Source organism: Maylandia zebra, linkage group LG16, assembly GCF_041146795.1.
Source record: "Maylandia zebra isolate NMK-2024a linkage group LG16, Mzebra_GT3a, whole genome shotgun sequence".
Taxonomy (NCBI): Eukaryota; Metazoa; Chordata; class Actinopteri; order Cichliformes; family Cichlidae; genus Maylandia; species Maylandia zebra.
In genome coordinates this window covers 16,516,528-16,543,767 of record NC_135182.1, presented here as the reverse complement: position 1 = coordinate 16,543,767, position 27,240 = coordinate 16,516,528, and the positions used below count along the sequence as shown (strand labels likewise).

General features: G+C 40.4%; 1 protein-coding gene and 1 long non-coding RNA gene across 4 annotated transcripts; both read left to right on the top strand.

The window, feature by feature from the left end:
• Positions 1-11,910: 11,910 nt before the first annotated feature.
• LOC112435587 (uncharacterized) lies at positions 11,911-15,917 on the top strand. Of its 2 annotated transcripts, XR_013093598.1 has the most exons (7): positions 11,911-12,110; positions 13,602-13,733; positions 13,851-13,950; positions 14,069-14,128; positions 14,219-14,309; positions 14,476-14,633; positions 15,297-15,917. It is a non-coding gene; the product is annotated as an uncharacterized LOC112435587 (long non-coding RNA). The 2 variants fall into 2 exon arrangements; XR_013093597.1 differs by lacking the exon at positions 11,911-12,110 and having other exon boundaries at positions 12,119-13,733.
• A 400-nt stretch (positions 15,918-16,317) lies between these two features.
• LOC101476991 (lanC-like protein 3) lies at positions 16,318-25,591 on the top strand. Of its 2 annotated transcripts, XM_004551336.5 has the most exons (5): positions 16,331-16,974; positions 19,220-19,343; positions 21,478-21,675; positions 21,761-21,968; positions 23,880-25,591. In XM_004551336.5, the coding sequence occupies exons 1-5, from the start codon at positions 16,441-16,443 to the stop codon at positions 24,037-24,039; spliced, it is 1,224 nt and encodes a 407-aa protein (XP_004551393.1). In that variant the 5' UTR covers positions 16,331-16,440; the 3' UTR covers positions 24,040-25,591. The 2 variants fall into 2 exon arrangements, with proteins under 2 accessions (XP_076730992.1, XP_004551393.1); XM_076874877.1 differs by lacking the exon at positions 23,880-25,591 and having other exon boundaries at positions 16,318-16,974; positions 21,761-23,873.
• The last annotated feature ends 1,649 nt before the right edge of the window (positions 25,592-27,240 follow it).

Sequence of the window (27,240 nt, the reverse complement as noted above, 5' to 3'; positions counted from 1 at the left end):
GCAGACCACATACCTTTGGCTACGACATTTAGTGTTGTGAGTCTGTCTATACTGACAAGTTACAAAAAAGGGGGAAAAAGGGAAATGAAAGTACAGTTTACAGACCGATAAAGGCACCATTGATGTACCATTTGATGCCAAAAACATTAAATGGGAGAATCAAAGTCACAATACTGATTTAGGCTTTAATGATGGTGCTGAACCATTCTTTCAAAAAAGGACTAAAACCATATAATCATATCCCTGGATCTGAACTCTATATAGTCTGAAGAAGCTTTTAAAAAGTGGCTTTTATCAGGTAAAGCTCGATACGGACCAGAGTATGAACACAAGAAATGTGCGAATGCAAGATTTAAATGTGCAGGGTGCTTTATTAAAAGAAATGAGCATGCCATGAGGGCAAACTCCATGCACAAAAAGCTGCTGCAGAATAATTTGTATGAATTTTGGAAAGAGGCTGTTAACAATAGTAAGAGGCCTCTGGCAGCCAGTCCTGATGGGATTTCTGGGGCTGAAAATGTTGTTGAAATGTGGAGAAAAGCTTTGTAGGGAATTTCCTAACTGTGTTAAAAGCGATAAGTTTAATGTTGGTGAGGTTTCTAACAATGAGTGTGTTGTTAGGCGGGATGAAGTGTGCTGTGCTGTTGAGAACTTGGCAGGGAACAAAGCATGGAGCCCTGATCTGTGCAGAAGAATCTCAGCATTACTCACATTGTATTGTTAATGCGTGGCGTCCTACCAGACTACATGTTAACTGTTCTGTTGGTACCAAATAGAACATTTTCACAGACAAAACTGGTTAAGTAAAATCCAGCCCAGAAAACTACAGGCCAGTTGCTCTGACTAGCATGCTGTCAAGGCTTCGAGAATATAAAACCACTAATATTCAGCTTGGTTTCAAAAATAAACACAGCACTGATGTGTGCATACAGGCTCTGAAAGAAGTTCTTCTAATACACAGCAGCTAAGACAGCACTATTGATTCAATTAAAAGCATTTTGTTGTATTATTCATGGTAAACTAATACCAGTTACAAGGATGCTACTTACATCAAACTAAGCAAATCTGATGGGGTTAGAAAACTCTGGGGTTCATTGAGGTGGGATATTGTCTGTCAGCTGTTCAGTTCAGCTTATTTAGAGATGATCTTTCTAAAACACCAAACAAGCAGGATACTGGATCGTGATGGAAGAGAGCCTTTTTAATCATTTGATGTTTGCTGATCTCCTTGACGGCTTGCAGCAGCTGCAGTTTGATTTTGAATTCAACCCTTAAAAATAATGTAGTAATGATCGCTTCAGCTAAGGTGGACTGGAGGCAAATATTCAGTGAGGTGACTAAAGTTAGATATTTGGGTCACATCATCAGGGATGATCTCCGTGATGATGATGATGATGATGATGATGATGCACCCTTGTGGTAAACTGTATGCAGCAGCAAATGCACTAGTCTGTAAATTCCATATGATGGATGATGTTTTTAGAGCACATACTCATACAGTGCAAATAAATGATATGAAAGTTGATGGGTGGCATATAATGATGCATTCAGGATCTTGGTTGTTGTGCTCAGAGGTCACATTTGACAAGTGTAACCTAAATGTGATACAAATGTTCCCTTTCATGGGTTGCTTACAAATCTTACACAGAAATTTACATGTCGGTTAATTCAGTGCGTTTTGTCCTCATGTCGTCTTTTATTAATTTTCCGTTCTTTTATATTCAAATGGACTACAGTGTCTGAAATAAAGTTTCTCTAATGTAGTTGGAAGGGAAAAAACATAATAGAATACAGGAGATAAAAGCCAAGAAAAATATGAAAGATTTTATTGAAATGCAAAATCACCTGAAGACATTAAGTGTGTGGAAACGTGACGCAGGGACAGAGAGAAATCTAAAGAAGAGCTCAGGAAAAGAGAAAAGAGGAAAGGATGAAACCTATAAATTCTGGTCACGGCTCTCCTCGGGCTAGTCAGAATGGTCACACTGAGGCTCTGAGGAAAGTCTTGACCTCCACTGCCTCCACCACCACCATACAACAAAAGATGGACAACTCACAGCGGCAGCAGACTCTTCCAGTGATTCTTTACTGACCACAGCCCACCAGCAACGAGCCCTCATTGGAATGCACGACAACCACACCAGTGTTGAGTCCACCACACCAGACAACAACAAGTAGACCCTCCAGCTGCCCTACAAAAGTCCACAGTAGTCTTTGGCCCTGGTCAGAAGCTCAGATGAAAGAAGTCATGGCTCACGACTCGTTTCCCAAAAAAGACATCAGCACACAGTCTGGTTTGGGATGATGATGACAGGGAGGTGTACAGAGAGGTCATGTGAGGTCAGACAACATTCACCTTGAAAATAACCTCAGAGCAGAAGAAAGTGGACAAAGAGATCCACATGTAGGCCCTCGCTTTTGTTAAGGTCCTGGGTCTCTTACCCAATCCTTTTGGGCTTTTTGGACTTTTTCCTAGTGTCCCACCTTTTTGTGTAAAGCCTCCATCAGTGATGTTATTTCCTCTTTTTATTTTGGTGACCTGTGTCTAGTGTGTTTGGCATTTAGTTACTCTTACCTCATTACTTCATGCATTTATTGTCATTGTCATTGTCTCCCCTCGCCCTTTGTCAAATCATCCCACTAGGTGTGCTGTCCCTAGTGTTTTTCCTGTTTCACCTGTTTCTGGACTGCCTGTGACTTGTTCTTTTCTTGGAATAAATCCTAAACTTTATGTTCAACCTTCATCTACCTCATCCGTCATTAGAGCCCTGGCGTGCAGCTATTTACACATGTAATACCAGCTGCTCCCCACCTTGAAGACAAATTGACAGTTTCTAAGTCCCGTGTGTTCAACAACCTGCGGAGTTCACCCCGTCAGGGCATCAGGACAAGTGGTGAGAGAAAGTTTTACAGTGATGATAAACTTTGAACATGTACTTTTACCGTCTTCTTGTTGCCAATTAATCTATTAAAACCAGATAGATGTTTAAGAAAGTTATTAAAGTAAAAATAAAAATTTACGCTACAGTTTAGAGAAAAACTCAGTGAAATGATTTTATGAATTTAGAAAACTAACTAATATAAAATAAAAAAAAAACAATACATACCTACACCTACGAGAACGTCCGTCCACTGCTTTCAAATGCTCTGTGTTTTTATTATATTACCTGTACTAAGTTTCCTAAATCCTGCCTGCAGTGCATGTCCTCCATAAAATTATATTTAAAAGGACCAAAGCTAAACATTTTCAAACAATAAAAAATACACTGAACGTTTTCTAGAAACTAACTAAAAAAAACAACAACACGTAGACTGTCTCTTTGCACATACCTCTGGATGTACAAGGACAACTTCAGAAACAAATGCCTCGATATCACAAGCTCCTTGTAGTCAAAACATAAATGTGCAGCTCACATTTCAGCCTGTTTAGTGCACCAAGTCTGCTCCCTATGGGTTGCTGTCAAAGCATGACAGTGACAGATGGGAGGATTTTGGCTCGTTTAAACGTGTTTGGTCAAATACAATGCAGTTCTGTGAAGCACTGCAGTGTTTAAATCCATGCATGTTGCTGCCCGTTGCTGTTGAAGTGGAAGAACATAAATGTGTTGCTATATTAAATGGGCTGTGCTCACCTCACCTCCCAGACGATTAGAGATGTGTGTAGGCCCCCAAGCAACCATTGTGAGATCAACATGTTGAAATACTGCAAAACTAATCTTACTGTGTTTTCCCAAAACACACATGATGTGACCCCCACACTGGGTGAACATCACATTTACGGGGAGAGCAGACGGGGAGAAGTAAAGTGCTCTCTTCCACCAAACACCAGGTCAGGGAGGAAAGTCTAAACTCCCATTGGCAAGGGAGACGTGCCAAGTGAGCTCTGCCTGCACTCTGAGCTCCAGCCATTGGCCCACTTTAGGGCTATAAAGCAGTAAGGTGTGATGGACTGACTTATCTGTGCTCTGACATGTCTTATTATTTCTCTCCATACATCAGTGTGACAAATGCACACCAAACCAGAGATGAAGGACATGCAAACTCAGGATCTTAAGGGAGATTTAGTCACCTCTATGAACTGAATATGGTGCCTCATTATGTTTGTCATTCAAAGTTTTTTGTCCTCTGTTCCGTTGATCGCTCGCCTCCCGCCCACTTAAACAAAAACACCTGACATGTGCCTGACCGGATCCCAACTTCTCATCTAGGCTGAGATACGGAATCTGATGTTTCAGAGCCTGCCTTCGTTTCTCCTTAGAGATCGCTACGCCTCAAGGAATGTCTGTGCCATACACAAAACCACCAACGTGCTTCCTGTGACTCACACACACACACACACACACACACACACACACACACACACACACACACACACACACACACACACACACACAGTGATGACCTACATTGAACCTGCCTGGATTTTTAGGTCTGTTGCTTGTGCCGTATTTGTGTAACAGTGTGATTAGTGAATGATGGAAATGGAGGAGTGTGTTGGATTTTTTTGAAAAAGTCCAGGTGACCTTCATGAACAAAAATCTCCATATTATAATCTTTCAGATTACGACATGCTGATGTGCAAGTTATCTTTTGCACTCCATGTTATGACTGTATCCTGTGACCATGCCAGACAGATAACTTGTCTTCATAAAAATTCCAAGTTTACAGCCTGTCTTTGTCCTAGAAGCATCCGGACTGCTGTCATGCTGTCTGTGCTGTTGTTTGACCCCTCTGCAAAAGTGCACCGCGATTTGTTTCTGATTTCCGCAGCGCTATCCGAGGCCTCTGTCTCTCGCGCTGGAGACATAGAGGGAGGCATCACTTTCTGGGGCATCAGATGGGGCCATGTTGAGCCCCAAATCATTTTCTAATATAAATGCAAATTGAGTTGTCTTGTATCAATGCAGCAGATAAGACAGATGAAAATATGCTTCTCTGAGCACGACTCGAGCCACTTTAATTTTCCAGAACTTTACTAAAAATTGCCTCAAATGTTTTTTTTCAAAGAACAAAATGGCTGCAGTGTTTGGTAATTCTCCAAATTACCCCCCTTTCCGCCCAACCACAACTTCCACCCCCAGTGTGTGCATACGTTTCTGCTATTTGGAAAATGGCCATCAAAGTGCACTTGCAGTTGAACCGGGCTTTTATCTGAACTCCCAGAGAGAAACTCGCTCCAAGAAGCTGACATTAATTCCACCGCCGTAATAACTAGCTCGACCAAAAACAACATTTTCTAAGCGCTGAGTGCAGCTGCATCCACTTTTGTTTTCTCTTGATGTTAAAGCAATCTCTTCTCCCGTGCGCCGTTTTAGGATAAATGCCCATAAAAAGCTTTGTCTTTGCTTAATTTGGATTTATTTCACTTCTACTTTGTCTTTTTTGGGGGGTAGAAAAGTGAAATTTAGTGGTGAAAATTTTGAATTAGTTCTATATTCATAAGATGGCCTTTACTTCCAAATTCATATCTCCTTGGCCTTCATCCTCTTTTTTTTTATCTCTTTGCATGCAAATGGTGGCAAAAAAGAGTCTGGTTTCAAATTAGAACGCTCAAAGCTTTTCACCATCACAATCTCGACTCTGATAAATACTCGAATCATCTTGGAAATGGCACACAGAGGGACAAAGCTGTAATGAACAGAGTGTGTGCCTAACACCTGTGACAGCCCTGAACATTTCACATATTTCTTGTAGGTTGAATAGAGCAGATTAAAAAAGCAACAGTGCAGCTTTCTTTTAAGTCTGCATTTGCTGGGATTGCAGAAGAGTAAAAAGTGTGATAATACAGTAAATCGTGTTTTGGTAGTTTACTGCTGCAGGGCTGTTTTCCACCTCTGAACACTCACGCTGTCACTGAGAGTTAAATTGAACCTGTTGTGCTCATTTCCAACTCTGTATTTTGATTCTTAGACTCTACAGTGGCTCTGCATGACACCTGGATCAAAATAATCTTTCTGGCACTTGGACTTGACGCAGCCCCCTTGGTTAATCTTCTGAGTGAAACAAGAGGTTTTAGCTCCTGAACCTTTAAGCCAGCCTCGGTCTGATTGGCCAAACAGAAGGCGATGATGTCTACTCTCACAGATAACCGCCTGATACTGAGTGTTTGGTTTAGTATGAAGTCTTTGGATCTGTGCAGCCACACAGCTATGAAGTCAATAACTGCATGCACCCTCGCTTTTATACAGTTTATCTGAATTTCACTTCATACAGTGCACACAGAAACAAAAATAATGACACGTAAATCTTGAGTTTAAATATCATACTCATATTTACTGTTGGAACACATGAACCCTGTTTGTAGTATGCATATTTAGTTAATTTTTGTGTATTATATTCAAATTTCTTAAATTATTTCTATTCTTTCACCAGCGTTAGGGGTACCAGTTAGCTGTTGAGGTGAACTGGCATCCATAACTCTGAACTGGATAAGCAGAAGAAGATGGATGGATGGATGGATGGATGGATGGATGGATGGATGGATGGATGGGCTACACCAAGCATCACAGGAGGGTGGGTAATTAATCCATTCATCTTTATAATTTAGCTTAGGTATGTAACCAGTTGTGTCTGATTATAAGTTTGAAGTAACTGTTTTTGCGTCTTTGTTTGTTTGTTTGTATTTGTTTCACCTTGTGGGTCTGAGTGGTCAAATCAGCCAGTGTTTAAGTTCCCTTTGTCTCATGTTCTTAAATTAAAGAGAAGAAGGAACAGCTCACGCCCCAATCCCACATCATCCATCAGACATTTAGGAGGCAGTTTTATGGCATGGCTGTGTATGGCTGTGAGTGGAACCAGCCTATTAGAGCTTATTGATGATGTGACTGCCGACGGAAACAGCAGGATGATGTCTGAAATGTACAGTGCAATAGTCTCTGTTCAGATTGAGCCAAATGCTGCTAAATCTCTCTGGCCAAGTGCATAGTGATGCACAGCAATGTACAAAAGCAAATCAAGGCAAAGAAATGGGATATTCTTCAATCACTAAGTCAGTTGACTGGTCTCTGCCCGACAGAGGATGCGCCACAAACAAGCTACAGCTGAAGGTGGGTGAAATCAAGATCTAGCAGAGTATCTGAACTTCAAAAATATTTGTAATTCCCAAACATTTAATGCAACATTTTTCTTAAACCCTCGAAATTACAGCTGAAAGTCTGCACTTCGATTACATCTCGATTGTTTGATTTAAATTCCACTGTGGTGACGTGTGATAGGAAAACACAACAGGTCCTCTTGAATGTTCACAAGATTGTTTTGTTAAAACTTTGGCTCTCGCTGCCAATAAAAGCTAACTAAGCAAAACTTTATTTACATTGTATTTGACTACAGACTTTGTCAGAAAAGGAATGCAATTATTCGGATAATAACATAACAAACACCTCAAAGAATTTTTTAATTGAAATTGAGAGAACTCAATCAGTGTTTGCAGAAGCACTCAGACTCTTTACTGAAGGAAAAGTACAACAATGCATTTTATATATTAACATTTTCCACCATGATCTGCTAAAAAAAGAAGAAGATTTTCTTCCTAATTAAACCAAGCGTAGCTCATTAAAAAGAAGACATTTTTCACACCAACTAGTTTTCCTTTGTATGCTGGATATTTGAATTCTTACAGAGGTTATAAATTTGTGCTCCCTCACTAATAAGCTAGTGTTCCTCCTATTTTAAATTGTGGTGTGGGTGTGAAATTTCCAGCTGGTGTGCCATTTGATTTTCTCACCTTTGTTTTGTAGAAAGTGAGCAAATGCAGTGAAATCTCTCTGTTAATTTCTGTCTTTTAATTGCTCTTTTGTGTTGTTGTTGTTTTTTCTGATCTTTTTGTATTCATTTTGTTTCTTTTGGACTTTTTCCCATACACCCTCTTGACTTTGGTTTGTTTCTCTGTGTGCATTTTGAGTCTCTGTGTAGTCACTTGGCGCCCATTATTGTGTTTGTATAATTCTGTTAGTTGATTTTACCAACCAATTCAATCTGAAGTGATTGGTGAAGCGAAGCTCCTGACCCAGTTAAGTAATCCTCTGCTCAGTGAACTCTCTGTCACAATTAACAGCGCCATGCGTCCTTCAGCACCATGGATAGCAGCCAGAGTGAGCCTGCGGGCTTTTGTCGCCACCTGCTGGTCAATATGATTAAGTGACATGAATGAGTTCACGTTGATGAACAGCAGAAGATGTTAATATTAGTTATATTGACAAACATGGAAGCAGAACACATTATGCCTCATTCCTGTACCAACCAGCATACTGGATATTTCCCAGTGGCCCCCAGGATTACAGGCCTGTGGCACTGACTTTCCATGTCATGAAGACCCTGGAAAGACTCATCCTTGACCAGTTCTGACCTATAGTCAGGCCACATCAGGATCCCCTTCAGTTCACTTACCAGCCCCACCTTGGAGATCAGGACCTGCTACGCCCATCTGGACCAGCAGGCAAGCACTTCGAGGGTCGTGTTATTTATTTTTTTTAACTTTTCCAGCGCATTTAATACCATCAGGTCGATCCTCCTGGGTGATAAGCTGACAGCGATGCAGGTGGATGCCCCGTTTGTGTCCAGGATTGTTGATTACCTGACAGGAAGACCACAATAGGTGCATCTCCAACACTATGTTTTTGACAAGGTGATCAACAACACAGGGACACCAAAAGGGACCGTCCTCTTCCCTTCCCTCTTCACCCTCTACACCACAGACTTCAGCCACTGCACATCTTCAGATGTTTTCTCATGACTCAGCGTAGCTGTGGTTGACTCCTTTGTCACATGGTGCAAGCAGAATCATCTCCAGCTCAACGTGACAAAGACCAAAGAATTGATTGTGGACTTTATGAGGACCAGGAAACCTCTGACCTCTGTTTCAATCCACAGGGTCAACGTAGACATTGTGGAGGACTATAAATATCTCGGATTACACATAGATAATAACCTGGACTGGGTTAAAACAGCTCTGCACTTTACAGGAAGGGCCAGAGTCATCTCTGTTTTCTGAGACGGCTGTCTTTTAACATCTGTCAGTCAATGCTCAGGATTTTTTATGGGGCTGTTGTGGCCAGTGCCATCCTCTATGCTGTTACATGCTGGGGCAGCAGGTTGAGAATCGATGCCACAAGACCCAATAAACTGATCCACAAGGCCAGTAATGTTGTGGGGACAGAGCTGGACTCCTTGAGGTGGTGTCAGGGAGGCAGATGTTGTCCAACATAAGGACAATGCTAGATAATACCTCCCACCTACAATACGACATGCTAGCCAGTCACAGGAACACGTTCAGTGAGAGACTGGTATTACCCATAATGCACCACTGAACAACACAGGAAATTATTCCTGCCTGTGGCTGTCACAGTCTGGCGAGGGCAGACTGTATGAATTGAGAAAAGGACCCAAAACGCAGACTCCAAGGAACAGGGAACAAAACTTGAATGTTAACAAAAGGCGAGCCGTTTAATATGGCTGGTAGAAAAGGTACAAACAAAGGGCAAGGCAAACTGAAGCAAAATTAACACAAACCTAAACTGGGGAATCTAAACAAACAATAAGAAAAACCTAGACAAGAAACTTGGAAGCATGGCATGGCATCGGAAACATGGCGTGGACAACAGATGACCTGACAATCACACACTGAAAACAGAGGACTTAAATACACAGGAGGTGATTAGGGGAAGTGGAGACACATGAGGAAACAGCTGACTAGGATAAACATAATGATGCACAGGCAAGAGTAAAACTAACCGCATGAGCACAGAACACAAGACCCCTTTTCAAAATAAAACAGGAAACATGCAGACTTAGACACGACAACCAGAACTTGACAATGTAAGACACAGACATGAAACGCATGAAGAGCAGGGGAGATTTAACATGGTTGGAAACGGAGGGGGAAATAATAAGAACTAGAAACACTTAGGCATGATAATACAAACTTGATAACATAAGACACGCAGCATGAAACACGAAGGGTGAGGGGAAGCTTAAATACAGGGGAAGAAAACACAAGGAGTCTAATAACCAAATGAACTTAGATAACCTAATGAACAAAATAAACTCAAACTTAAAACGCTGGGTCAAAAGACCCAGGACCATGACAGTGGCTCTCTCCTCCATCTAATGTACAGGACACAGTGCAGCAGTTAAACCCTTTTGCACATCCTCTAGAGTGAAATAACAAATAACATGTTTTACAGGTTAGAATAAAAATGTCAATCATATATACTCCACCTCTGCAATATTCTGGATATAATAACTGAGCTATTTTTACATTTCGGAAACTTTGTAATATAACTGTGTTATTTCGTTTAGTTCAGTCTGTTACTGTTCTTATTGTTTGGGAGCAACTGTGACCACATCATTTCCTTAGGGATTAGTAAAGTTTCCTCTTTGGAGCAATGATCCGTTCCAGATTCAGGTTTGTCATACAAAATAAATTCACAGAATATGATGGCAAATCTCTAACTGCCCAACAACATACAGCACAAAGGGTTATAGTACAATTGTATGCGCAACATGAAGCAAGCTGTTGTTTCAAAAAACTAGTTGAATTTGATCAGCTTTAACATAAGAAATTAAAATTTTACTTTTCTTTTACATATCGAGCTTGTTTATTTTATTTTATGTTACTTTGTAACTGAGATTCTGTCTTCTGTGTGGTTTTCCCTTACTGGGTTACTTTATTTTGCCATATTGTTTTGTATTCTATTGATGTATTCTACTTTATTTAAGTTTAATTATTGGTTGTGTTTATTGTAACACTTGGAAGCACCCGCAGTTATCTTAATAGGAGGAAATGCACGGGCTGCATGAAGGGTAAACTGTCTCAGAGTGGTTGATGTTCATGACCATTCAGGACTTGTGCAGACTACTAACCAATAAATACACACCTGAATGAATTTTACTGCATAGTTTCCCATTAAAATGCATCTTTAGCCTGTTTTTGTTGTGATTTACTGTTAAAAGAGGCCAAACCATTCTCTATGCTTGTTGTGGCTGTTTGCGACTCTGCTACTTCTACACTGTAAAAAAAGTCAGTAAAATATACAGCAAAACACCGTCAAATTCCAACGGTAATGGAACGTAAAACCAAAAACTTCCTTTTACTGTATTAAATAGATTGAATAACCGTTAATTGTGAGACTGGATAAAACTTTGTTTTTTACTGTAATAAAATGTTGAAATTATAAATATTTTCTGTGAAAACAAATAAATATGCATACATTTTACAATTACATATTGTAATGTTGAAAATGTCTGAAAAACTTAGATTTTACGGTATTATTTGAGTAAAACTACATCTTTTGGGGTTGTGCACATTGGAATTCACAGTATAAAGCTGTAGATTTTTAAGCAAACAAAAACATTCATTTTTACAGAAACAAGATGTTAAAAAATAGGGTCCACCGTAATAATACAACCAGTACATACCATTAAAAAAAAGCAAATATCAGCAGTGAAAGACAATAAAACTGATAGTATTTTTTTATTTTAAAATTCAGATACTGATATACAGATTAAAAGTTAGGCCTGCAGTATATCATTGTTAACCTTCTGATAAAAAAATCAACAGCAAAAGAAGATGTTAAAAATAAAGTTTATGATTGTGAATAAAATTGATTTCAATAATCTTTTTTAATTATTATTTTAAAACAACTTTATGTTGTTGTGTTTCACGCCATATTATCAGACCACCTTAAGTGGGTCCGCCTTAAATTTTGAATTTGTGTGATCGCTGTTGATTGGTAGCTAAACTGCTGGTAAACTGTGTACAGACGTTTTACGTTCGAATTGCAGAGAAAAAAAATCTGGTAGCAACATTGTGCAGTATGAGCGAACCATTTCACCAAAAAAAGGGGAAGCAAGGCAAGACGTGGCTGCAGCGGTCTGCAGACGTGACTTCCGAACCTCCTAAAGAAACAAAGAGCGACGTTACATTGCGGGATGACGTCACCTGAAAATGACCAATAGCGCGGCGCGCTGCTGAGCTGTGTGCCAACCGCTCTTTTTTTCATGCAGGAGACTCAAGTTGGCTTCGCTAACGGACACAGTTTTGAACTCGTATATTAGCGCCATTTATTGCTGCTTGGACCACAGCATCTTCGGAATTTGTAGACATCGGTGAGGTGAGTACATGCAACTTCAAGTTATCTCTGTTATAAAAATCCACCAGCCCAGCGTTTATAGATAATTTTAGCAGTTCGTTTTTTATGAGTGAGGTTGTGAATTTAGTTAGCATTTGTGAGTTGAGTTAGCATTACTGTTGCGAGGGAAGCATTGCTCTGGATTAGTTTCTGTATTTGGCGTGCTTAATTCGCTAGGGAGGAATTACCAAAGTACTTGGAGTTATGTTAACGTGTAATTTCTGTGGTAAGGTAGTTCAGTCATCAAGGGGCTACGTGCTTCATTGTAAACTGCATCGGAATGAGCCACGTTGTTTCTTTCGGTGTATTGAAGCAGGCTGCAAGCAGACATACACCAGGTATGGCGCGTTTAAGGCTCATTTTTACCGAAGACACTCTGCCCCCACCCATGTCACTGGTGTGGCGGTGGTTTCTTCGTTTACATGTGCAATGGCGATGTGTGAACGTCAGTGTCAGAACTCTAAAGAGTTAATAGCTCATCTGAAGAGCCATATTGTGGAAGGACACGTGGTCACTTGTCCAGTAAGAGGATGCACAAATACCTTTAGAGTTAAATCATCTTTTACTGCTCACATGTCACGTAAACACAGAGTTTTCAGACAGCAGCATTGGTGATTTATATAGAGAGTCTGCATGTCAATCATCTGTTCCAACCACATCAGATGACTTTGTACCCTTGATTTCCGAGCCTGCTGCACAGTCTATTACACATGAAGATAACATGGAAATGCCCCCTGAATTCTGTGATCTTTTTCTGAGAAACGTTTCACTATTCTACTTAAAATTGCAGGGTCAGTTTCTACTGCCTGCTTCAACCATACAGAACATTGTAGAGGAAATGCAGAACATGCATGAGTTGGGACAGACATACAGTTTGGGTAAACTTGCATCACTGTTAAAAGATGACACATCATTATCAGAGGAGGACATCAATAAAGTCTGCGAGTCTGTCAAAAGCTATGATCTTTTTTCTGCATGTCATACCGGGCCATTGAGGACAGTGCACTCCAGAGCTCAGATCTTTAAAAAAGCCTTCAACTATGCGGAACCAAAGAAAATATTTTTAGGGAGAGATGAAAACAGAAAAGATAGGTTTGCCTATTATGTGCCTTTAAGAGAGACTTTGAGATGTCTGCTAGAGTCTGATCTGTGGCAGAAATCAGAAGAGCCCTCTACTGAGCCTCCTGCTGATGTTCTGTGTGACATAAGTGATAGTAAGCTGTTTTAAATAAAATGATTTTTTTGGTCAAAACCCATTGACTTAATTGATTTCTATCCATTAACATCTTACATGAAGTATGGGTACCAAATGGTTCCACTGAAACACAGTGTGCTGTCACAATAATGGTGCTGTTAGTTTGGTACTTACGAAACACTGTATAAAAGTGTAGTATCAGGCAAGATCAGCTTCACATTTTAAGACCAAAGGTACCACTTGGTGTAAATTGACCTTTATTCACATTCTTTTATCAGACATCTTGGAAATGGGGGGCAGCATAAGGAGTTCCATTACTAAGGTGCTGCCGGACCTGTCTGCCTCAATCCTTGAAATTGTACTGGAGGCACTACAATCATTAGGAGTGGAGACATCTGAGAAACAAACCAGTAAGTATTATGATTTCATTGCACAATAGCCATGAAGGACTTTCTGTTTTTTCTATTATGCTTTGGCCAAGGTCCAAAAAGTACAATTAATCTATTGTTTGTGATATTGTTTTACAGCACCAAATATGGAAATTTCAAGCCAGGCCAGCATATCGTCTCCATCTGTTTTAAGGTTTAAGGGTGGTGGCACAGCTAAGACCCAAGAGTCTCTTTCAAGGTTAGTAAAGTAAACAGATTCAAGAAGATATTTTACACATTTCTTTGTCGTCTGTCTCTAAATCTTATTTTGTCTTTATTATGATTAAAAAGGTTTGTTTTGTTCCTGCCCTTTTCAGACACTGAATTTGAGCAGAAACCATAAGGATACTCAAAGGACCTGTGACTCTCAGGAAATGGTGAGATTTCAGGTCATAATCTTTTTTTTTTCCATTAAATTAATTTTCCTTTTTCCCTTTACAATATTGCTGTTTTGTTTTTGTAAACAGCATCAAATGAGAGAGACAGATGAAACAGTTTCAAGACAATGGCAGGAAAAAAATGCTGAAGATTGAAACAAACCTTGGCTGGAAATATTTGGTATGTGTTTTACCGTAAATCAAATTGTTGAAAAACATTCAGCTACACTGTAACACAGGGAAACTTGATTTGCACTTATTTTGTTACTTTAATTTCTTGTCTCATTATTTTTGTCAGTTATTATTGTTTATGGTGTATGCCCTTCTTGTTTTCCTTCTGAATGCAGAAGGTATCTAGCCAGTCCACAATGAACGCTTCGTTGCACCCCATGAGTCTTCTGGCAGAAATGATGGCGGCTGTATTCTTTGGTTTCCCTAAACATCACACCCTGCCTGTTTATACGAGGCTCTTCAATTAAGTTTGCACCCAAAGATTCAATAAGAGGTAAGCAGTGGTATTATTCAAGTTTTGCTAAAGAAAGATGGACAGGAGACACTAATCTTAATCAGCCGAGCTCAGGTTCATGTCCAGGTGAGCAGTTTCATACGCTATAAAATGTAGATTGAATGATAGGTCTCATCACCATGCATTCAGCCATTAACTTCAAGTTCTATGATAAATCAATACGAAACTTAAATACGTTTTCCAACAAATTATGATTGTGATTAGGGCTGCGTTGTCTATGTATAACTTTTACATAAGTAGATTTAAAGTATAACTATTGCCAAAACGCAACCTGGGCTGTTTTTGTTTTTTTTGTTTTTTTTACTGTATCGATTTTGATGTGCTCAAATTTATGCCCCGGCCCCCTAGTATTCCCATTCACTGGCTATTGACCACAAAACAAAATCACGGTCAATCTCAAAAACGGCTTGTTTGTCGTAATTATGCTTTTAGATATATGTTTGTCTCGTTTACAGTAAAAAAAAAAAAAAACTGAAAAAAACAGCCCAGGTTGCATTTTGACAATAGCTATCCTTTAAGAACTGTATATTTTACACTTAAGAAATCATTTATCATTAGATCTGGTTTTGGCAGCACGTTTTGTTCATTTCTGTGCATTTTGCTCAAGCACTGATCAAACTTTGTCCATTTTTTTTGCTGCAGAGGGGATCCTGCCAGTCCAAAGTGAACTCCTGATTGACATTGAAGTACTCCTGCAGAGCTTGTATCTTCAACACCATGCGCATTAGAAACTCCACCGAGTCCTTTCCTTCACCAAGGCAGGACCCAGTGACTCATTACTGTTGATAGGTCAGGGGCAGGTAATATTTTGTTTCATGTTTATTCATTCCTCCATGGATTACCAGCCATATATATGGACACATGCTGTATTCTCAAGATCTATGCTGTTTTGTAGGAATAGAGAAAATAATATGTTTAGTCTGTTTTCAAATGGTATGTCAAATTTTCTCATTGTTTCAGTAATATTCTCTACCTTGGTTGTATATGAGCATCTTTAGATTTTTCTATATTTAGCGGTTGCAAATGTAAAATGTACGGTAAACCATTTATGTTCCTCATATTGTACTGTATTTTTAGCGGTAAAATACCGGCAGCTGTGGTTGCCAGGAATTTACCGTAAAATGTATCTGGTCAAAATAAAATGCTGTAATTTGTTATACAATTTCACTGTGTTTTTTACTGTCAAAGGTTTTAATAAGGTTTAACATATTTCTGTTATTTTTACAGTTATTTACAATAATAGGGTCTATCCTATTACTGTTAAATTAACAACAAATTACTGTAAATATTATTATATTATTACTTTTTTTTTACTGCAAATATCCGTAAAAAGCTATGGAAAGTTGCATTTTTTACATTAAATTGCTGTATAATTGACAAATGTATTTGGTTTTTTCTATCATGATTTTGGTAAAATAATACGTTGTCTACCTTAAAAATTAGGGTTACAAAACCAGTATACCGTATTGTCTTTTACAGATTCCACATTTTTTACACGGTATATTCCTGGCAACCACAGCTGCCGGTATTTTACCGTAAATTTGACAGATTTTTTTTTACAGTGTAGAAGGACTGCTGAGAGGGTGCAAGCTGGAGGCTGACAGGCTCAGGTCCTTCCAGCCAATATGAGGCTGAGCCATCACTGCTCGCGTCCAATCAGCTGAGACCTGATGGGATTGGATTAAAGTGTTTCTCCTCTTGGATACTTTGAGTAGCTGACACGGATCTGCGTTATCAGTGGGTCCTGCGTGCACGTCGTGCTGTCTCTATCGGCTTTTCGTCGGTGATGGAAAACACTCGCTGCTTTGCCAACCGTTTCTCCGACTACAAAGGTGCGCTGCTCCCGGGCCAGGGCGCCGAAGCTGCCGTGCCCGTCGTGGTCGCCAGCATAGATAAAATCCTTCAAACTGTTCCCATCGACCTCAGCGACTGCGACGGAGGGCTATACGATGGGCCGGCCGGGGTGGCTTACATGCTGTATCACGTCAGCGAGTTCCCGCTGTTCTCTGAGTACCGGGATGTCTACCTGAAGACGGCCAAGCAGATCATCGACATGTCGGTCAGATACGTGGATGCGGAGCCGGACAAAAACATGCGTGCCGCCTTCCTGCTCGGCGGGGCGGGCATCTACGCTGTGGCCGCTATGATCTACAAGTCCCTGGGCTTGGCTGATTTCGTGAAGCCGCTGACTAAATTCCGTAACCTGTGGGAGGTGTGCGCTCCCATCCATTTTCTGGAGTGCGGCTCGGATGAGCTGTTTGTAGGGCGGGCTGGGTACCTGTGCGCCGCCCTGGTCCTCAAACAGAAGCTGGGCATAGAGGTGAGCGCACAACAACAGCATGGCGCACTTTAAAATGATAAATCCCTCTCCGAGAATAAACTTCAGCTGCCGGAGCTGCCACTAACGAAAAACAGGTCTAAGTGTGGACTAGATTAGATAAATACGTATTCCTAATCTGAATCCAAAAGCTTGTTTACGTCAGTTTTTTCTGCAAAGGTTATTTTATAGACCGAGATTTTAAAAACACAAGTGATTCCAATTTTTATTTCGAAGCTCAAGGTGCTGTCATAACTTCCATTTCATATTGCAGTTCATTGATTTAAATACTTCTTATTAGTTTACTGATTATAAATTTTGTATGAAAATCTCTGTGGGAAAATCTCAAATTCCCACAGAAATCTTAACATTTTCCTCGGACAGTAACTAACTGGATAAATCCATCATCTCGATGAATGCTGATAAAGATTTTCTCACTAAATAAATTGTCCGATTCTTCTCACACCATTAATTATACAAAATAAAGATAAAAGCAGATAACACCACAGGGAGTCTGGGTACAAGTTTTAGGGCGTTGTGTTGAAGCGCTGTTTACGCCCACTGCTGGACAAATTGTGTGATGCACAATTTCCAAATTCCTCCAAGGTGGGGAAAAATGAGGGCGTATATAAAACTAATGTTGGCCTTGGTTCAGCGCTGGTGACTGGTCATTGCAAGTGACCAGTCACATTGTTATTAAGTCATAGCTTGACAAAAAAAAAAAAAATATATATATATATATATACTATTCAGCCAATAACATGGCAGCAACTCAGTGCAATTAGGCAAAGTAGACAAGGTCAAAATGACCTGCTGAAGCTCAAACCAAGCATCAGAATGGGATGATGGTATGACTACTTCAGCTGCTGATTCACTGGGATTTTCCCACACTATCATCTTTGAATGATTCCCCCCCCCCCCCCCCCCCCCCCCCACATGGCCAGTCTACCTCAAACTCAGGAGAAGACAGAAGTAACTCAGATAACCACTTGTTAAAAATGTGTTCACATTTTCAGGTTGGATAAATTTAGGATTATGTTAGGAAGGGCATCCAGCATAAGAATCTTTCAAATGAAAGGTAACACCTTGTGACAAGGGAACAGTGGAAAGTAGCTTCATAAGGTGTCGCTGTTCCCCCTGTGAGACGTTTGGGTTACATGCCCTGAGACTGCTGAAAGAGCAGCTGTATGGGTTTCACACCTTTATCCATTAACAGGGAATTCAAGTGTGGAAAAAAGAGATGTAAAAAAAACCTTTAGTGATTTCAGAGAGAGATCTGTGAGACCAGACAGACTGGTTCAAGTGATGTCACTGGAGTCAGCACCACATGGATGTTTGAAAATGGAAAAAAAAGGTTGTTATGGAGTAGAAAAAAGTGAGTTTCCCAGACATCTGTGGCTCACTGTAGTGGATGTCTGCCTGAAGCTAACAGGTCTTAAACTTTTCGTCGTCTCAAAGTCAGTTTTTTAAACGTGTCAAAGACCTTTACATAAAATAAGTAAGTAATCGCACCACTCGTGAATTCTAATGCTTGTTGAGTGCCCCAGAGATGGTGGTTACTAACAGCTGTCTAAATGAAGCTCTTGAGCAGCAGCTAGAAATTATGCAACCATGGTGCAGTTTGCAAACAGCCCTATGTTGATGCTTTGCATTTCAAAATTTCTAAAAGTGTTAGTCTGTGAGTCTTTCTCAATAAAACATTTTGGAATCATAAGCTTTTATTTCACACAGAACTCATCCCTGCAGCACTTTGTCAGCATAATATAACCAAATGTTGTGAGTCACTGGAGTTACACTGAACATGTTGTTGGTTTTGACATAAAAAGATAACAGATGAATAATCTATGTTAAACATTAAGCCTGCTTCTGCTTTAAAAGTTTTTATTCTTGTCATTATTCCTTTAAACATTCATCACGAGTCAGTCAGTGTCATTATTTTGCATGATTAGACCTGTACTTGGAAATGTTTGGGGCTGGCTTTGCTGGGGGAGGAATAGCAGCACAGGAAGCCTTTTCACTGAGCCACTGTGCATTATCAGATGCTGGGCCTGCCTGGACTGAATCAATACAACCATCATGTTTTTAATTACACCTGTGCTTCAAAATATTAAAATGTCTCCTGGGAGAAAGGTCAGTTTGCAGTGTGGGTGTGCACAACCATTAAAATGTTTAATATTTTAACGCTGCACAATGTATTTCCAATTGAGTTTTTATCTGTGTTAACTGCAGTGTGTCATTTGCTCTGCAGATTCTGAGCAAAGATCAAATCAAATCTATTTGCCAGGCCATCATCGAGTCAGGAAAACAGTATGCCAGGAAGAAGAGAAAGCCTTTCCCCCTCATGTACTCGTACTATGGAACAGAGTACCTCGGTAAGAACCACCAGCTTCGTGCAACGTTCAGTGCCCTTGTTATAAAGGTAGTGTAAATGCACAGATATCAGGATTTTTCACAGTTTCAGTCCTCTGACCACAGCAGGAGCTTCTGTTGTCACAGGACTGGTGTGTTCATGTGTGTAAAACTAACTGTCCTTTTCCTTGATGGGCATCAGAGGAAGAGACCCCTCAGGGTTGAAGTAACTTTCACATCAACAGAGTTCATAGTAAGCATAGCCCTGCTGGCCACTTTTGCATGGATACAGCAACATCTTTGAGGATGACGAGGAAGTGGAACAGTTATATTTTGAGAGATCTGTAGATTAGAAATACCTGGATGAAAATATATGCTGAAGATCCTGCATGTGTTCTCAGTTTGCCTGTCATGAGAGGTTTGCTATTGGAGGAGTTTCTTGATCGATTTGCGGTGGGCTGGGCTGCCTCAGAGAGTCTTGGTTTCCTGCATGTGTTTAGCATTATTTAGGAAGTCTCGCTCCAGGATCCCAACGAATTACATCCATGTTTGATGATTCTGTAACTTACGATTCTCATCCAACGCCAGTGCAGGAGGAAGACATTTCTTTGGTGGAGTCTGGGGTGGTGGATGGTTGGAGACAGGAGCTATGGGCCTATGATAAATGCTTTCCTACGGTAACTGATTCAGTCATGTTCACAGTGTTTTTTCACGTTGCTTTCAGGTCATTTAAACATTATATGAAAACCTGAATATTCAGTACAAAAGCGCAACAGTGCAAAAGTCTTGAGCCACCCCTCATTTCCTTATATTTATCGATTAATATGGGAAACAGCTGCAGTGATTTATTGAAACATGTGCAAACATACATGGAAATACAGTTTAAACAGCAAAAACAGATTCTGTTTAATTCTGTTAAACTTGAAAGTCAATATTTGCGATGATCACCTTTATTCTCCAGCACAGCCTGAACTCTCTCTGGAAAGCTTTCTTCTATTTTCTTTACGCAGTTTTCAGGAATAGTGCTCCGGGCTTCTTACAGGATGGATCTTGGTTCCCTTTTGTTCCATTTTCTGTCAAGATGATCCCACACAGCCATTGCCACTTTCCAGATGGTATCACACTTCAGTGTCGTGTCTTTTTATGCTTGAATGATTTATAGGTCAGTATTTAGTGGCTTATTTAAAAAAACAAGTCCTCTGAAAATGTCCAGGTACAAAGACTGGATTGAATTTGAGTGAAAAAGCAGCCAATGTCCAAAAAAGAAACCCAAACTTTTGAAAGACCTTCAGAAAGCCTAGAAAACTACTACTAAAGACCATTTTGATAATGACAAAGTCTGGCTCTTTAGAAGCAAAACAAAAAGAAATTATGAGTGACTCAAGACATTTGTACGTTACCATAGTTACTACCGTATTTTGAGTATTATGTAGTTGTTACCTATAATGTGAGAGTTTGGAAATATTGTCATTGGATGTGGAAAGCAGTTAAACTTGATGCGAATCTAAAAATGTGCAGAATCATCCAGCTATGATGTTCTTGTCAGGAGATAATCTTCTTGGATGGTTGCAAGGCTACAAAGGGTTACTCTTCTATCTCTTGTTATTTCCAGCGTCAAGCATGTCCGTATACTTGTAATTAGATCAGTGTGTAGACGTGTGTGTCTATTGTTCAGACTAGAGGACCTCCGGACAACACATGTGTTCAGATAGTCTGAAGCCTAATTACTCTATATTACTGGATCCCTTCAGTGTCTTTTTAGCTCTTTAGTACAGGTGCTGCATTCCTGCATCATGTACAGTAAATACTGTCCTGACGAAGTGATCTCTAGTTTTGAAGCATTCTATTTGTGGGCCAGATGTCATGTAGCTGACGGACACTTCCCTGTTCTTGCATCAAGTTCGGGCTGCTGATGTATTTCCTCAGTGCTGGAAAATAGGACTTTATGTCACCTATCAAAACTGTCAAATATGTACAGTGAGCTCCGGATTAGAATGGAACAAAAACAAGTCCTCCCGTTGTGCTCTGTGAGCGTTTGCGCTTTTGTGCTCTGGGTGGTGTCCGTCTGTGTGCCTGGCATGGTGTTTTCCTGCATGCCTGATTTTGTTTGTGCATGTGCGACCCTCCCCACACACCTCGCCCTCCCTCCTCTGTCAGGCGCAGCCCACGGCCTTTCATCTGTGCTGCAGATGCTGTTGAGCTACCAAGACATGCTCAGTGGGGCTGAAAAGGATCTGGTGTGGCAGAGTGTTGATTTCCTCATGAACCAGGAGCAAAACTGTAACTGGCCTGCAGAGCTGGGAGCCATCATCGAAAGGGAGAACGAGTTGGTGCACTGGTGCCACGGAGCCCCGGGTAAGCTCAGAGCTGTTAATGCCCATCATCCTGTTCCTGTCCCGTGGTTTAGAGCCCCACTGCTACACTGTCCTGTCTCTTACAGGTGTGGCGTACCTTTTCGCAAAAGCCTATCTGATCAATAAGAAGCCACAGTACTTGGATAAATGCATTAGAAGTGGAGAACTCGTATGGCAGAAAGGTCTGCTGAAGAAAGGTCCTGGGATTTGTCACGGAGTTGCAGGCAGCGCATATGTCTTCCTCCTGCTTTATCGGCTCACAGGCAACTCCAAATACATCTACCGTGCTCAGAGGCAAGAAAGCCCTCCTTTTCTGGGGAGCTGCAACAACCCAGCAAACATTTTGATATTGAATAACTGTTTTTTGTCAACATCAAGTTCGAATAAATACACTCAACAAAAATATAAACGCAACACCTTTGTTACTGCTCCCATTCCCCATGGGATGGACGTAGAGACCTAAAGCGTGTACCAGTTCCCACGAATATCCAACAACCTCGCACAGCCATTGAAGTGGAGTGGACCAACATTCCACAGGCCACAATTGACAATCTGATAGACTCCATGCGACGATGTGTTGCACTGCATGAGGCAAATGGTGGTCACACCAGATACTGACCGGTTCTGGGTCCCCAGACCCCCAATAGTGCAAAAAACTGCACATTCCAGGGTGGCCTTTTGTTGTGGGCAGTCTGAGGTACACCTGTGCACTACTCATGATGTCAGATCAGCATCCTGATGTGGCACACCTGTGAGGTGGGATGGATTATCTCAATATAGCAGATGTGCCCACTACCACACATTTGGACTGATTTGTGACCACTGTTTGGGAGGGATGGTTATATTGTGTATCTGGAATGAATTTTAGGTCTCTACGTCCATCCCATGGGGAATGGGAGCAGTAACAAAGGTGTTGCGTTTATATTTTTGTTGAGTGTAGTTTCAAAATGACAGCTGACCTGACATTGGTTTGAGGTACTTCAAACCATCAAGGCAGCTTATGTGAGAGCAGTGTGTAATTCAGGGTTTGGTAACATTAACATCTAACCATCTACAGTTTGGTTTCTGCAGGTCTACTGCATCCAGTTTCTACCAGGAAGATGATGCCAGGGTTTCAACCATGTCTGCTATTAAGAAGTGTAACATAAATGTGATTAATGGCTTTGTAAAACCAAAATAGTGGGAATATTCAGGCTGTATTCAGCATTATCTGGTGTGTGTAAAATTGCTGGTGATTTAAAGGAAATGCTTAAAATTTTGAGAACTTTTGCTTGTCAAGAATTAGATGAGTAAATTGACACAATGGTCCTGTCTTCGTGTCTATTTGAAGCTGACCGAAGACAGTTAGCATAATGTAGCACAGAGCTACATGGGAGGAACCAGCTAGCCTGGCCATTAAACAGTGAACTGTCATTTTTACACTTTGATTTTTGGACACATTTCAAGGGCTTTAGGGGTCCTGGCATGTGAATTATTTCACCTTTATTATATTACCTTATCAAAGCCAAGCTGTCTGCTTTGGTTTATTTGCAGTGCTAATGCTAAGCTAGGCTTCCTGGCTTTTGCTACATGTATAACACAAGGAGTGCGGCATCAATCTTTTCTAACTCTTAAATGTTTGAAAAAAACACATTGGGCATAACAAGAATCACAAAAACTGTTTCATCACAAAAGCTTCATACATGTGGGTCATGTTTTTACATTAGCAGCAGTGACAAACACGCATTATCTACATCTACAGCAGCCGTTGTCATGTGACTTTTACACTATATGCATATCAGGTCTGTGACTTTACATGATCTGCTTGCCCTTTGCAGCAATAACATTTACAGTTGATTGTGGAATATCTTGGTAGGAAGAAATTTCACAAGACTTGTTGCAATGATGACATCCTGTTAGAGCACCATGCTTCAATGTCATGACCTCTTTTGAAACAACCTACTCTTTTACAAATGTTTGTTTAAGTTGTACTGCGTGGCTAAGTGCTTGATTTTATACACCTGTGGCACTGAAAACACCTGAAATCAAAGATTAAGAGGTGTGGCCCAATGCTTTTATCCACATTGTGTACATTTATTGTCTTAAAAGGAGGTTCAGAAACTTCAGGTGCACTCCTGATCTCTACAAGAAGTTATAGCTCAGTTCTGGACATGCTGCTTTCACATTGTGTTTTTATGTGTCTCCATTCTTGTTTTGTCCACACAGGTTTGCAGAGTTCCTCTTCACTGAGGAATTCAAGGCAGGCTCTCGCTCAGTTACCAGGATCTACAGTCTGTTCGAAGGCCTGTCGGGGACCGTTTGTTTCCTGGTCGACCTCCTGCAGCCAGACCAGTCAGAGTTCCCTCTGTTCAGTGTCTTTGTGTGAATGGACTGAAAGGTTACTGCTGTTCACTGACCTGAACAGACCCCGCCCCTTTCCCAGTGAAATCGCTAAACAACTTATAGAAACTTTAGAGTCAGGATTGATATTGTGATCAGAACGAGAGTGGAGGGATGAATGTTTTTTGTTTGGGCTTTAGATCAATATCACACAGAGGAAAGTTGCTGTAGAAAAATTGTCTTTTTTCTGTTTGAATGTTGAGCTTTGAGGCTTTATCCGATGCATGGCACTCACAAAAACATTGTCCATTGTTGTCACTAGTGATGGAGGTCTATATGAGATGTCCGTTGGGCGTATACATCAATAAATCTGTTTGGGGACAAATAACAAAAAACAAAGATGCTTCTTGTAACTCCAGATTCGTCTGGGAATCATCAAGTTTGCTTCTGTATCGTAAAAGTAATGCAGTGATAGTCGTGAATGCATCCATGGGTACAGTGCAATATTTTTAATGGTGTAAACAAATGTAGGCTAAAAACAACGCGGCCACAACTAACTCACTGACTCCGCTAACACTAAGCTGTACTTCTTGTTTACATCACCCAAAGCGCCCAGATTGTTCCGTCTGTGTTGTCGTCTGCTTTATCAGGGTCACTCTAAGAAAGGAGCCCAGCACTAAAGTACAGAGATGAGAAACTGAGATATTCTTCCAAGATGCTGCTCTCAGGTCAGAAACACACAAGCTACTTACACATAAAAGTAAAAGGCAATCACACCCCAGTCACACACACAAAAAAGCTGCAAACAGAAAAACGAGTGTCACATAAATGCCTTTAAAATTTTTCTACCAGTTCACCAGCTCAGCGTCACATATCGCAGACCTTTGAGTTCATGTCTTTACATAATCGCAAACTATAAAGATCATCAAAGCTGGGTGGGGAGGTACAGAAGGGATGTAACTGTTTATCGACATAAAAGTAACACTTTGTTTCCGCTGTGCTGTTCTCACCCGCTGAAGCTGAGGTTACGCCTTGTACCAGTGTGACAGCCATTTGTGTTTATTAATATTTCAAAACTATGTTAGCTACTGTGTGGGTACTTTCAAAGTGATCAATATGTTGTGATTGGTTTCAACTTTTACCCTACAGATAAACAATAAGTTAGTCTGTACCTTTGTGATGGAGACGGAGGAGAAAAGAACAAAGTGTGCTGCCGATGTGAGAATTTCACTCTTCGTCCAACTCAGTCCGTTTCTTGAGGCGACTCTTTCTGTGGTGAATTTCTTGAGCTAAATGCGCAAATGAGGCTTTACAAACAAATGTCTAGCTTTCAGATATGATGTCACATCTCTCAGAGAATAAGAAGGCAGAGAATACAGGAAACTGAAGATGCTTTGGGAAGCTTATATGAACATGTGGCTCATGTTGATTAAAAAAAACTGCCTGCGAATAACAGCAAACCAAAGCAGTTTCCCAACTTTAACTGAGCCGGTTGTGAAACATTTACAAGCTGTACATGTGTGCTGCTGTTTTTCATTTGCAATCCAAGCTGTTTAAAACAATACCTGCTACTGGATTATTGATACCAATAAAGTGTCCAGATGACAAAATAATAGAGATGACTGGTGTTTTATTCAAGGGAAAGGCCTTGCAGGAAAACACACTCAATACATGAAAACACAGAACCGAAGCGTCCACTGGTGATTGATGAGGATCTGTTATTGGAGACTGCATAAAAACTGATGACTTTTAATTGCTGTAATATTTTATCAGCTTTTCAATGCCGCTTTATGAACAATGTGACAGAGAAAAAAAATCCCCTTGTGAGTGGATCAGTACTCGCAATAGAAAAATATTACACTTTTTCAAATGTATTTTTATGCTTTTCAGAGCTGGAACCATCGAGCTTGGATGTGCTGGTCCACAACCGCACAACAGCCGTCAGTGAGGTTCATATAGATAAATAAATGATGCTGTACATACTTGTTTTACAACATTTTAACAGTATTTTATAGGTATATGCAAGTATGTATAGGTTGCACTAATTATATTTCAGTTTTGGGGGGTTCTTTTATCAACCTGGCTCCTGCTGCAGTCTTTAAGGTTAGAGCAAAAGTGGAGGTTGAAGATGGAGCTAGTTTAAGTCCAAAGGTGAAACAAATAGACTTAACCATCTTCTATGACCACATGGGGGGGTAACAGGTTTTTTTGTGGTTTTTTTTTACAAAATTAAATTTAGTTTTTGTTCCTGTTGTTTCTCCTTTTGCATTTAAAATTGTTTACTCAGTTAATATATACATTCAGCTGATTTAATTTTGTTAGCCATTATTTTTTGGTGCCGTTGTATTTAGCTGAACCTCTCAGTGCCCATTTATTTCTTAAAATGGCTTATTTATGTGATTGTGCATATCTGACATTATTTTTGTTGTTTGTGGGGTAAAATAAAACCCACATTTTGGAAATCATTACACTTGTGCCTGTAATGGCTGCTTAGTCCTTGATATTGGTAGAGGCACTGAACAGTTGGCTTTTAGAGCGTAAGAGGAGAAGGACGCTTCGCTTTGTTGCAGCCTATAAACATTTGTAATTTAATGGAAGCTGCGTATTCTGAGCAGATAAAAACTACACTATTACATCTTTTATTTTATATTTTACCTTTATTTTAATCCATTATAGGAGTGTTGAAGACAATGTGAAGATATTAATACTTAACGTGGGTTAGAGGCTCTTAATGTCGTCTAGAACAGAGTCTCAATAAAATGTCTGAACCTTTCTCATCAGTATTAAACTCCAGCACTACAGGCTATTTAGAGGTGAGTATTTGGTCCAGCTGCGGCCCACACATGTAGTGGGCCACAGCTGTTACGTGGGTGAGCTCAGCTGCCTCAGTGCAAGAACATTTTCACCTTACATGGGCCAGATGTCAAGTCACACCTGTTCCTGCCAGGACTTTAACTGAGCTGTAAGTGCCAAAAACAACATAGGTCTCATCTTGGTCATATCCCACATACATGTACACTCTCTGGCCACTTTATTAGGTACACCTTGCTAATATTGGACCCTATTTTGACTTCAGATCCAACAAGATGTTGAAAACAGTCCTCGGAGATTATGGTCCATATTGACATGATAATATCGCACACTTTCTGCAGATTTGTCAGCTGCACATCCATAATGTGATTCTCACATTGCAACACATGCCAAAGGACTGTGGAGGCCATTTGAGTGCAGTGAACTGTCCCGTTCA

Coding starts and splice junctions, on each gene's coding strand:
- LOC101476991 (XM_076874877.1), top strand. CDS start 16,441: ATGGAAAACACTCGCTGCTTTGCCAACCGTTTCTCCGACTACAAAGGT. Junction 16,975..19,219: donor AACAGAAGCTGGGCATAGAG/GTGAGCGCACAA, acceptor TTTGCTCTGCAG/ATTCTGAGCAAAGATCAAAT. Junction 19,344..21,477: donor CTATGGAACAGAGTACCTCG/GTAAGAACCACC, acceptor CTCCTCTGTCAG/GCGCAGCCCACGGCCTTTCA.